This window comes from Neofelis nebulosa, chromosome 8 (genome assembly GCF_028018385.1).
Source record: "Neofelis nebulosa isolate mNeoNeb1 chromosome 8, mNeoNeb1.pri, whole genome shotgun sequence".
Lineage (NCBI taxonomy): Eukaryota > Metazoa > Chordata > Mammalia > Carnivora > Felidae > Neofelis > Neofelis nebulosa.
This window is the reverse complement of record NC_080789.1, coordinates 111,396,160-111,408,412: the sequence shown is the minus strand read 5'-3', so window position 1 is coordinate 111,408,412 and position 12,253 is coordinate 111,396,160. Positions and strand designations below refer to the sequence as shown.

The 12,253-nt window shown below is 44.5% G+C and overlaps 1 protein-coding gene across 20 annotated transcripts in view; it reads right to left on the bottom strand.

The window, feature by feature from the left end:
• PARD3 (par-3 family cell polarity regulator) overlaps positions 1 to 12,015 on the bottom strand; it is a 668,338-nt gene extending 656,323 nt beyond the window's left edge. For all 20 annotated transcript variants that reach the window (XM_058681495.1, XM_058681510.1, XM_058681501.1 and 17 more), the window contains exon 1: positions 11,771 to 12,015. In XM_058681495.1, coding sequence (XP_058537478.1) covers positions 11,771 to 11,890 — 120 coding nt within the window. In that variant the 5' untranslated portion in view covers positions 11,891 to 12,015. The remainder of the gene's footprint in view (positions 1 to 11,770) is intronic.
• Between the last annotated feature and the right edge of the window lie 238 nt (positions 12,016 to 12,253).

The following is a 12,253-nucleotide window of genomic DNA, read 5'->3' as shown; positions in this document are numbered from 1 at the left end:
TTAATCACTACCTAGCAACTTCCCTTAAACACATATGGAGAGATGGAGGAAGCATTATTTTAATAAGATGTTTAAGGTCCTCAAACAGAGAAAAATAACTTTCAATATTGTGATGTGGAAAAGAGAAATGAGAGGAGGTGGTCCTCTTGAATACAAAGAGCATTGTTGGTAACCTGGCAAGTCTGACACAATAATACTGCCATGCCCAGAACCTGAGCAAGTCTTCAAGGCACCACTCCCTATTTAGTATGATAAATAGGTCAGCTCTTGGGTGAAGTCTTCAGGTGATTGGTACTGGGTGCCTTTAGCTGAACTAAAGCATTAAAAGTTGCATCAATCTGTCAATCCTTATAACTACCTACCTAAGCAGAAGACGTTCTGTGTTCATTTATTGCTGATCTAGTTCCTTAAAATCACCTTCTTAAGATCCAGAGAAGAGTAAAGAAGTAGTAATGGGTGCATGAACTACAGAGAACTGTGTAATAAAGGATTAGAGAGGTCACAAAAAAGTCTACTTTACCACTTTATTTTATAACTCAGATCATCTCTTTGAGCTTCAAGGTATTGTCAGAACTACTGCTAGTTAATAAATGCTAGAGTTCTTCAAAACGTGTCTGCATTTATAAGTATAAATACTATTTATAGTTTTATTCTTTCCAGGGTTCAAAAGATATTTTTAAATGGAAAATGTATAACCAATGTCTTTTAAAAATGAGCACAAATTTTACATAATTTCCTTTGGATTCAGCAGTATGGCAGCCACAATTTGAGAAAGTAACAAGGTCTAATAGTAAAAATGAGAAAGTAAAAAGCCAACCAGTCTAAGAAAGTTGGACAAACACATTTCTCCTTGATCTGTAAGAGAATCAGCTTTAACACTAGATGATCAGAACATTTGTTTTTCTCAATTTCCAACTAATTCACTAACAGATACTAATACTGGAATTGCTATAGTACTTTTACAAGAAAAAAAAGTGGCCCTTTAACAAATTATCCTGGAAAATGACACCTGGCACCACAAATCAAATAAAAATCAATCACTTTGTGAATCAGCCATTAAAATTGTGCCTAATCTATGTTTAAAACCAGAAGAAAGAGAAAAGATCTAATATTGGCTAAGAGTCTGTTACATGAGAAGTAGTATTTACATTAAGTCACTTAATGTTCATTACTGCCACCAAAAGATAGCATTCCCAAACTACAGACGGGAAAACTGAGGCTCACAGACCTTGTGGGACTTGCCAAAGTTCAAAACTACTGGAAGCCAAAACCAAAAACTGGAAAAGCTATTCCACAATGGACATCTTGGAAAAATCTAAATCAGTGTCACTGGGATTTCATTTCTTAAATCGCAGAAGAACGTTTCCATGATTTTTTAGGGAGAACAGTTTCACCACAAATTCAAGTTCCCACATTCAGCGCGGTTCTAATGAGGATGGGAAGAAACAATTTAGAAGAGCTGATTCAAGTGAGCCTTAATCACTGGCAACCATTCCCAGCAAAAATGAAAGAACAGTTCAGCTAATACCTACTCCATTTTACCCCTACAACATTTTTGGGGTTTTTTTTGTTTTGTTTTGTTTTGTTTTGTTTTTTACATTCTCTCCTTGAACCCTAACAACCTCATGAAGTAGGTGGCACTAGAAGCCAAAGATCCTGGGCTCACACAGGTTACCCTTCTTACTCTTAGATACACAAATGATGTACTTGCTCTTCTGAATCTTGGTCCAGAATGTGTCACTCTCATGTGCCTGCCTCCTAGGACAAAAAGAAACATCCATAACCAAACTTTCTACCTTCGGTCAGTTGCGTTTTTATAAACATTTGTGTTTTAAAAAGGGGTCATAAAATAGAAAAGATAAAATTGACCGCACCACAGAAAGTTCGGGGTTTTATTAGCTCTCCAAGTTTCCTTGAAAAAAAATACATTCCTGAGAGTATGTGCCTTCAAAATTTTAAATATACTCATTTCATGGTTCTCACTTACAAATGCTGAAATACCACCATCTGCCAGATGTAGTTATTTAAACAGCTATCAATCCAAGAGATGCACTTTCACTAATAGATCCTCTTGATTTGTCTGAAAGGTTTTTTCCAGATCTCTAACAAAGCGGTAAAAGTACCAAATCCTGCATTCAACTTTAATGGATTCAGTGATTAGTCATATCCTGTGTGGTGGTACATCAGGAACCAATATCCTGTACATTTTACCTCCCTCTTCTGCAGGTGCTACTGGCTGTAATAAGAGAAATTTCAGTTAGAGTATAACCCTGCTGGGCAGAAACCCAGCTAACTATTATTCACATATGACTTTGCACACTGGGTTTCAGAATTATAAATTATGCATCTTAAATGCCTCTGTGATAGAAGAAAGTTTGTTCCCTGAAAAATAGTTGATTTTTTAATTCTAGATGTAATGTTCAACTTAGAAAATTAGAACACAGGCATAAAAAAATTTTCCAATATTTTCTTAAAAGAAACAGAAAAGGGGCGCCTGGGTGGCGCAGTCGGTTGAGCGTCCGACTTCAGCCAGGTCGCAATCTCGCGGTCCGTGAGTTCGAGCCCCGCGTCGGGCTCTGGGCCGATGGCTCGGAGCCTGGAGCCTGCTTCCGATTCTGTGTCTCCCTCTCTCTCTCTGCCCCTCCCCCACTCACTCTCTCTCAAAAATAAACAAACATTAAAAAAAATAAACAAAAATAAATGCAAAATGAGTTAAAGATCTAATTTAATTGTAAGAACTAAAACTAGAGGTGCCTGGGTGGCTCAGTCGGTTAAGCGTCCGACTTCGGCTCAGGTCATGATCCCGTGGTTCATGAGTTCAAGCCCCGCGTCGGGCTCTGTGCTGACAGCTCAGAGCCTGGAGCCTGTTTCCGATTCTGTGTCTCCCTCTCTCTCTCTGCCCCTCCCCCGTTCATGCTCTGTCTCTCTCTGTCCCAAAAAATAAAAATAAAAAAATAAAAAAATAAAAAGAAACAGAAAACACCCAGTCTCCTGTCAAACCACTTACACAAAAATGGCACCACCTTCGTCTTTTTAATCTGTTAATACAACATATTTTCAGTATTTAGTAATTTTAGGTTTTTGAGATATGCAGCAAATTATTTTCTGAAGTGTCAGAGAAGGAAACATTGATTTTTATTGTAGGATATCTTAAACAGGCCTTTTCAAAAATATAAACCCTATAGTATAGATTAGCTTTCTAATCTAAAGGGATGTGACACAAATAACAAGAAAAACCATACACCAGAAAAAAAATAAATAAATCTGAGTTCCAAAATATTAAGTCATACAGAATCTGAATTTTAAAAAACATCAAAAGTGGGAAAAATAATATTGACCTGGCTGTCATGTCTAAAACCACTTACATTTATATTGCCATGAAAATAACAACTTCATGAACATAAACATGTATGCATATTTATACACATATCCTACATTTAGTATTAGGTAATATCATACAGTTATACTTCACAAAAGGAATAGTGTTATTAAGTCACTTCTGAGCATGTAACTTACCCTAAAAGACACTTATCTTGAGATGGTAAGGAATGCTGAAGGACACTCCAGGCAAAATATATCGTAACTTCCAACAGCATGTGTTTGACCTAGGGTCAAGCCCCATCGTTTCAAAGTTACAGAAGCAAAGTATTTTCACAGAAAGGGTGGGTGGAGTAAGAGATTCTGCACCCTGTCTGCTCCTCTGAAGAGCCACTGCACATCACTCATATCCCACGGTTCCACGAGCACCGTATCGAACAATACAGACTCGATACGACGGTCTCTAGCTCAGGGGACTGGCAGCAGGAGCCCAGCCAGAACATCTCAATACGGGAAGATGAAGACGGGAAAACGGAGCCTCACAAAGCTTGTGAGATTTGCTAAAGCTCAAAATGTCTGAGCACCAAAACCAAAAACTGGAAAGGCTTTTCACTATGGACACCTTTGGAACCTCATGAGCAGCCTTCACTCAACAAAGGCAGCTGGTGAGCTAGGCAGGAAGGAATCTCTGGCTGAGGGAGAACAGGTGAACAGTCAGGGACGCCTTTAAGGAGGGAGAGAGGGTAACAGAAAGAGCCCAGGGGACCTGGAGGCTCAGCAGTCAAGAACTTACCAGGCAGCAACAGGACAGAGTGGGCAGGCCCAAGAACACAGGCCTTACACACCATAAGGGAAACTCCTCAAAATAGCCAGTGTTCACTTGAGGTTTCTGAGCACCTCTGACACAGAAATCCATGTATTACAAGGACTCACAGAACTATAAAACACCTAAAAACTGAGCTGTGTTCATAGTGACTTATGTAGTCTATATTTTAACATCTTTACTGAGATGGAATCACAAACCATAAAATTCACCCATTTAAACTGTACAACTCAAAGATTTTTAGTATATTCACAGAATCATACGATCATCACCAGTATCTAAATTTAGAATTTTCATTACCCCCAAAACAGACCCATTAGCAGTCACTCTCCATTACCCCCAACCCCCAGCCCTAGACAACCACTACTCCACCGTCTGTACCTATAGATGTGCCTATCCTGGTCATTTTGTATATACAGAATCATACGACACGTGGGCTCTTGTGACCGGCTTCCTTTCACACAGCATAACGTTTTCAAGGTTCATCCATGTCGCAGCATGTGTCAGGATTTCATTCTTTTTTTGTGGCTGAATAATATTCTAATGTATAGATAAACCGTATTTTGTTAATTGATTGACACTGGGATTATTTCCGTTTGGGGGCTGTTATGAATAATGCAATGAACACTCACGTACATGATTTTTGTGTGGACATGTGATTTTATTTCTATCGCGCACATATTTTATAGTCTAGTTTTAAGAGAAAAAATTAAATAATTGACATTTCAAGTCATTTGGCTATGGAGCTTCAAACTTTGTTTCTAAGCTCCAATATCAGTTGATAGAGGAGAAAATAATAAGCAATAGTAATATTTAATGGCATAAATCACCTAAAGATGGCAAGCCAGACACAAGACACAGAGCTATGAAAAAAAAAAGTGATTTATACATACTTCTTCCAAACAAAATTTTAAATGACTAGAAGACAAATGTATATGTACATATATACCAGCTTTATAGTCTGTTCACAGAACTCTGCATTTCTTTTCATAAAGCTTTTTCCATTTTCCATGTAAAACAGAAAAGACACCAAAAACAGGTAGAATCATATAAATTTACTGATTCCCCTACCTCTACTGCCACTGACCTTGGTCCAAGCTAGGAGTGTTGTATGAGTGGCCAAGGAGGAGGAAAGCACAGTGTGCAGACCTAACCAACCATTTTACCATGAGGAAAAGGAACTGTGGAAATCACCTACCTGGACCAGTTTTACACATTTCTTCCCATCTTTGAAAAAATACAGAGGTCTCCAAACACCTACTGCATAATCAACATCACTAAGCTGCATCCAACTCTACAGGGAGGTAAAAACCTCCCAGGGCAAATGGAGGACCCGCCTACAGGTTAGTGGTACAAGTGAGACTTGAAATATAACCTCTGTGACCAACGCATCCGGGTTCACCATGAGCCAAGAAGCACTTCACATCAGCCAGACTCTCTCTGTGAATCTCAGATCCTAAACATTTCTATTTACTGCTGGCACTTACCCAAGGATCCAACTGACAGAATTAGAGGCGCCAGACCCAACATAGGTATGTTTCAGGGCCAGATTCCCACACTGCTCTGGCCACCTGCCTTGAACCAGGCCCAACGCAAACCCTATGACTATCCCTCTGCTTGATCTGAAAACAGACTGGCCTCCTTCAAAAGAGCTGACACAAAAGAATAACTTCCAGGTACTCCAAATCACACTAAATCTTAGCTTCAATTATAATGTTTGTACCAATATGCCAAACACACCAAACCCTAGAGTGCTGGTCATAGTCTTCCAAGAAAAAGTATATTTTCTGTGTAAGAATGTGTGATGTGTTTATTCTCCACTTTTTATTTACTCCAACTGTAAGATTACTATGCAGAAGACATTGCTTATTCAAGTAAGACTGAGGCAGGGCCACAGCCCCCAAGCATTCCACCCGGGGTTGGGGGGGAGGGGGCGGCAGAGCTCAGTTCTGTTCCATAGATAAGCAAACTAAGTAGAAGTATGAGGTGGAGAACCTCAAACAGCTTGGGAGGCAGGGCCAGCCTCCCAAAGATGGGTCATCTGAGCTGAAGCTCAATAAATGAACAGACGCGGAGGGAGCAAGCATCCCAGACAGAAGAAACAGAAAACACCAGAGCAAAGGCAGGAAAGTGTAAGCAAGCCCAAATGGATGGAGTATGGGATGGGGAAGTCTGGTGAGGGAGAGTCTGGAGGCAGGAGTCCCGAAAGGGGCAGGCTGGAGGCAGGAGGGGTCCCGCAAGGGACAGGCTGTGCTGAGGTGGCAGGACCTGGCCTCTAGGGAAAGCAGGTGCAGAGACCCTTACACAAAAGAGTACAATGAGATTTGCATTTTAGAAAGATCAGCCTTTCAGATACACTGCATTTCTTTTTCACCTTTGAGAAGGTAGAAAATTTTAATAAAACAGTAACATTTACTTCATTTCACTATGTTTATGCTTGCTTCTATTGTCATTCACACTCTGCAACAATGTAACTGTTTTCCTAAAAGTTTCAATAAGCTTGTAAATGTGTCAACAGTTATATATGTATTTGCAGGAAAATCTCACAGCAACTGTTAAGATTTTTCATCAAAACCATGAGTTGTATGGTTTCAGTAGTCAACAGTTCCCCGCCCCACCCCTGCCAAATAGAGAAGAGCACATTTTCAAAAGTGTCTGTAAACTCATGTTTGTCTTTTTAATAACAAAATGATTCTAATTACTAGGTTTCCCTGCCTCAGTGACAGAAACAGTGGCCCCAAAGGCCAGAGGCCACAGAATAAAGCCAATCACACACACACACACACACACACACACACACACACACACACTGCTCTTCTGACTGCAGTACTGTTTAGGCAAATATTAACACTTTTACCTAATCTTTAATTGAATTACCACTGCCTTCTTAAGAGGAAAAAAACCAAACAGGAATAATAGGATACTTGGGAAAGCTTCCCAGGAAGTAAAGCTGGTGAGTGAAACATTGGTGATTCAGATCCAGCCCTGAAGAGTTTCATATTCATCATCTGTCCAGCACTCACATCAACCCTGCAAGGGAGTAGCCCACTTTAGTCATGAGCAAAATAAAGTTCTGTAGGGTTCATTTGCTCAAGGTTAAATGGTAATAAAAAATAGTCATAACAATAATAAATAAACCTATGTCTCTAAACCCAAACCAAAGCTCCTACCACCCCCAAGAGAGGAGGACTATGGGGGAAGCAGTGAGTTAAGGGGTTCCTGCAATTCCCCTCCCTCACTTTACCCTTCTTCCTCTGTTACTCAGCACTCAGCTAGCAGCATTTAGACTGAAGGCAGATTCTATCCAAAGAGCTATTCCAGACATCCTCCCAGAGGACCACTAGTGCCTATTACTACCCTGCCCAAATAACCTAGTCCTTCCTGTACCATCAAACTGGGTAACATCCCACTGGTCATGCCCTGGCATTCAGAGTTTTCCTCCTGATCCTGACCCACCATCTTGCATGAATGCTCCACAGGAGCCAAATTAGCCCTGAAAGCCTGAATCACCTGGGATCACACAGTTTCCCTTCATACCATCCCCTCCTTTCCACCTCTCAGAAACGCAGCAGATGCTCTCCAGATTCTCATGCCTGGACCCCACGGCAGACCTTGAGAACCAAAACATCTTAGCTAGGCAGGTGCTTTTTGAGATTACTCTAGTACCCAACTAGGAAGCACTTGTCCTACAGTAAGGCTAGCTGTCCCACTCACTAAGCCCAATACCAACCCTAGTGACCAAATGGGACCCCCCAACCCAATGCCATAATAACCACTCATGTCTCTAAAATCTGGAATCAATTACTGTCTCTAACACCCTGTTGTTAATTAATGTTATCACCTACTATTATTGTTTTATGGACCCATCTTGTCTCCTAGATTATGTTCTTCTTGAGTGCAAGGATTTTGTCTTATAGTTCTCCATAGAACATAACATTTTGTACACAGCAGCCCTTCAAATACTAACATTTTTTTTTAATTTTTTTAATGTTTATTTATATTTGAGAGAGAGAGGAAGAGACAGAGCATGAGCAGGGGAGGGGCAGAGAGAGAGAGACACACAGAATCTGAAGCAGGCTCCAGGCTCTGAGCTGTCAGCACAGAGCCCGACAGGGGGCTTGAACTCACAAACCATGAGATCATGACCTGAGCTGAAGTCGGATGCTTAACCGCCACCCAGGTGCCCCTAAAATACTAACATTTTTTAAGCAAGCATGAAGACTTTCTCCTAATCAGATTTAGGATGTACAGCAGGAAAAATGGGAAGCCTCGGGGCCAACCTTGATTCACTCAAAATTAAGGAGTGGCCAGCAAAGAAAACTCCGGAAACCAAGGGCACCACACTAACAAGTCACTGCAGTTGGTGCTCTGTACCCTGTGTCCATCAGGATTCAGGGATGAGTCAGGCTGCAGGCACGAGAAGAACGAACAGACACATACACAGCAGCCAGTCCTCCAATTCGAAGCACTCAAGAAGAGTGCCTGCAAGAGAATTCTCAATGTCTAGCAGAACACCCTCCTTAGACAGGGTCAGGATGAGGATGAGAAGACGGAGATGGAAAAGCCAAAGCATCTTCACTCGTCAGCGATCATAAGCAGAAAAACATTTTTTCACTAGAGGAAAAAAAAATGCTATGACTAAGTGTAAGCCTTCAAATATCTGCTTATTGAGGACATTTCTGGTATTAAGTCACACCACTCCACTGCCCAGAAAAATTGATTTGTTTAACCTGAAAACAGCTCAAATATAATAGCCCCACCACACTACAAAACGCTTATAGCAGAGAAAGCTTCGGTGACTTGGGATCTTTATTTTCCCTTTTCCATTCTTTTTTAGGGGGGGCAGACTTAGTTGATTTTTATTCAAAGCCACAGGATCTTTCCACATTTTCCCCACCAGACAGGGGTCTGTCATGCCACATGTCACCTAGCAACTCAAAACACCTCTCCACAATTACCCAGCTACCCAATTCTTCATACAAAACTTATCTTATCCTATTAAACAATAAGGGATAAAGAAGAGACAAGAGGATAAAATTTACAGCAAGTCTTAATATCTGTTTGCTTCATAATCACCTTAAATAAAATGGGAGAAATGAGAAGAAAGACTGAAGTTTAATCTTAACCATTACCTAGCAATTTCAGAAGAAAAAACACAAATGAACCTAGAAGACACTCAGACTCTTGCAACATCTGAGAGTCAACAGTTTTGTGATCCAATGATTAAACTTTGTGTACTACAAAGCCCATCTTAAAATTCACCCACTGAACTGTGAATTGCACTGAAAGAGCCTTTAAATAATTTTAGAATGCCCTGACTCATCTCTGACTCCTCCCTCTCGTTCATATCCAACTCCAATGCTACCACCACCCTCTGAGAATCATCCTCCCTTCCTTCTCCACCTGGTGATCTCACACTTACCCTCTAAAAACTTAGCTCACATGTCCCTTCTCTTAAGGATCCTTCCCAGACTCTCATAAGGGAACTGCACTCCCTTTTCCATGGTCCCAGGTCACTATGGAACAACTACCACTAATATTTAAAAACACTAGTCCAAATATATTACCAAGGCTCCTCAGTTACATCTACCCAACATCCCAGATGCTCCTCTCCTCACCGCCCAATCATGTGTCCGGACACACCACTGGTCTCCTTCACTGGAAGGACCATGGAGCCTCTTGTCCTAGACTCTCACATTCCAATTTCCACAAAGCAGCCAATGGGCCCCCTACATGTCCAGCACCCAGAACAATACCTTGGACACAGTAAATGTTTAAGAATTTCTGTGGGAAGGAATGAATGATTCAATCAACCAAATAACTACATTTGTATCTCCCAAACAGCCTTTTTTAACCAAAGTCCATTGTGCGCATAACGAAACAGAACTCATTTTAAGCATGTAAAACAAGTAAAATGAAAGGAAACGTCCCTCACCTCTCCCTATTCAGTAACTCAGGCACACCACAGATTATGTATTATTGTATTTCTCTTTCCGTTCACAACTTATTTTGGTTTCTGAAGTACATATACAATCTGATTATTGATTTAGAACATTTATATCATAAACTGCCATTCATAAACAGTCTTATTTTTAAATGCTAAATGTAGATTTGGAGAGCATGTTTCTTTCCCCTTGTCAGCAATGTAAGATAAACGGATGCCAATTTCCACTAATTTTATTTGATTTTCAATAACAGTTCAACCAAGTGTAAGGAACGTTTTAGAGCAGTTAAATAAAGTCAACACCTTCCACCATTGTGTCAGGTTCCTAAATGGCCCCAAGATTATCTTGAAAAGGCCAAATCCATGCTATTCTTTCCAATATATACTAAAAATCAAACAATAGCGTAAAAAAAGTTTTCTCCCCTTAAGTTCAGAGAGAACTGAAGGATGCTGCCCCCAGCACCCTGTATACACCCAGACTGGCAAAGCCACCGTGTACTGCCTCAACGCCCACAGAAGCTAGGGCTACTCCACTACCGGGAACAAATGAGAAAATGCTTAAGTGACCTTGCTGTCTCCACAAAACGTTACTCTACAGCAAAGGAGATATCCTCAGGTGCTTGACAGAAACTTCGGAGGTGTAGGCTGTTGTCAAACACAGACAGCCGATAAAACAATTTAACAAAATGCCTTTTCACTTCTGACACATTGTAGAGGAACGCAGTTGAGTGGAGACAATGTTATCACTCCACGAAGAAAAAGGGAAATCTACTCCACTCCTAAATCAGACCCTGGCTCCGCAGCCCCGGCACCATATGGAACTAGTTCCAGATACGTAAACGCTGAGGTTCTCGCAGGAAAACTTTTAATGCAGTGACTGACTGCAGGGTTGTGCGTTTTCAAGGAGCGCTGCACGCCAGCCTCTCCTGCACCGGGATTCCGTGCCCCGCTAACGTCCGCGAGCCGGCGGAAGCGGAGGTCCCCCTGGGGGCCGCCTTCCCGACCGCGAGCCGGCGACTGTCCCCCAGCAGCCGGCCGTGCCCGCGGGCGGCTCCGAGGACAGGGCTGGGCGCTCCGGCTCGTTCCCCCGCCCGGGCGAAGGGAGAGTTGGAGCACAAATGCGACCGCTCTCCGCCGTGTGTGGAATATTTAAACTCTGCTCCAACCTAAAAAGTTCCCTTTCCCCAGCCTCCGCCGCGGGGCCTGGGAACGGGGAGAGGCCTGAGGCTGGATTTCAACCGCCCGCAGCCGCGGCCGGGAGAGAGGCGTCCGGCCAGGCTTCGCCCGCGCCCCCCGGAGGGCTGGGCTCGGGCTCCGCTCCCAGGGCAGCCTCCGGAGGGGAACCGGTGGCCGGAGCCCCGAGGGAGAGGAGGGAGGCGCTCGGCCCGGGAGGGGCCGTGGGGTCCGGCGCGCTCACCCGGGGCTGCGCCCGCCCCGCCGGCCCGGCCCGCGCCCACAACTTTGCCGCCCGCGGCCCCGGGGCGGGGGGCGCCCGCGAGGCCCGGCCCGGCCCGGCCGCCGCACTTTCCCTTTCCCCGCCTCCCATCCGTCTCCCTCCTCCCCTTTCCAGGAAGCGCCATATTGATCCCGGCGCCTTCCCCCTCCTCCTCTTCCTCCTCCCTCTCCTCCTCCCCCCCCTTCTCCCGCCCCCACCCCCCGCGCCCCTCGCGCCCCCAGCCCCTCACCTTGGCGATGGCCTTCCGGTAGCGGGTCACCGCTTGCTGGATGAGGCTGAAAACTTTCATGTGGCCGTCGCCGCACGGCACGACCACCCGGGTCCTCCCGAAGCACACGGTCACTTTCATGCCGCCGCCGCCGCCGTCGCGGGCCGGCCCGCGCCCCTCGCTGACCGCGGCCGGAGCGGCCCCGGGCCGGGGCGGCTGGACGCTGGGCGCGGCGGGGCCGCTGCACGGGCGCGCGGGAGGCTAGGGGCGCGGGCAAGCTGCGGCGCCGGGGGGCCGCTCGGCTCGCATGCCCGGCCCGGCCCGGCCGCCCTCGCCTGGCCCGGGGCTCGCCTCACCTCTCCCCGCTGCAGCGCCCGCAGCCTCCGGCCACCTGTTCGGCGTCTCGGCGCGCTCGGCGGCGGCGGCCCGGGGCTGTGTGGCGCTCGCGCTCACTCGGGGCCGCTGGGGGAGGGGACGGCGGCGAGGGGAGGGGAGGAGGAGGAG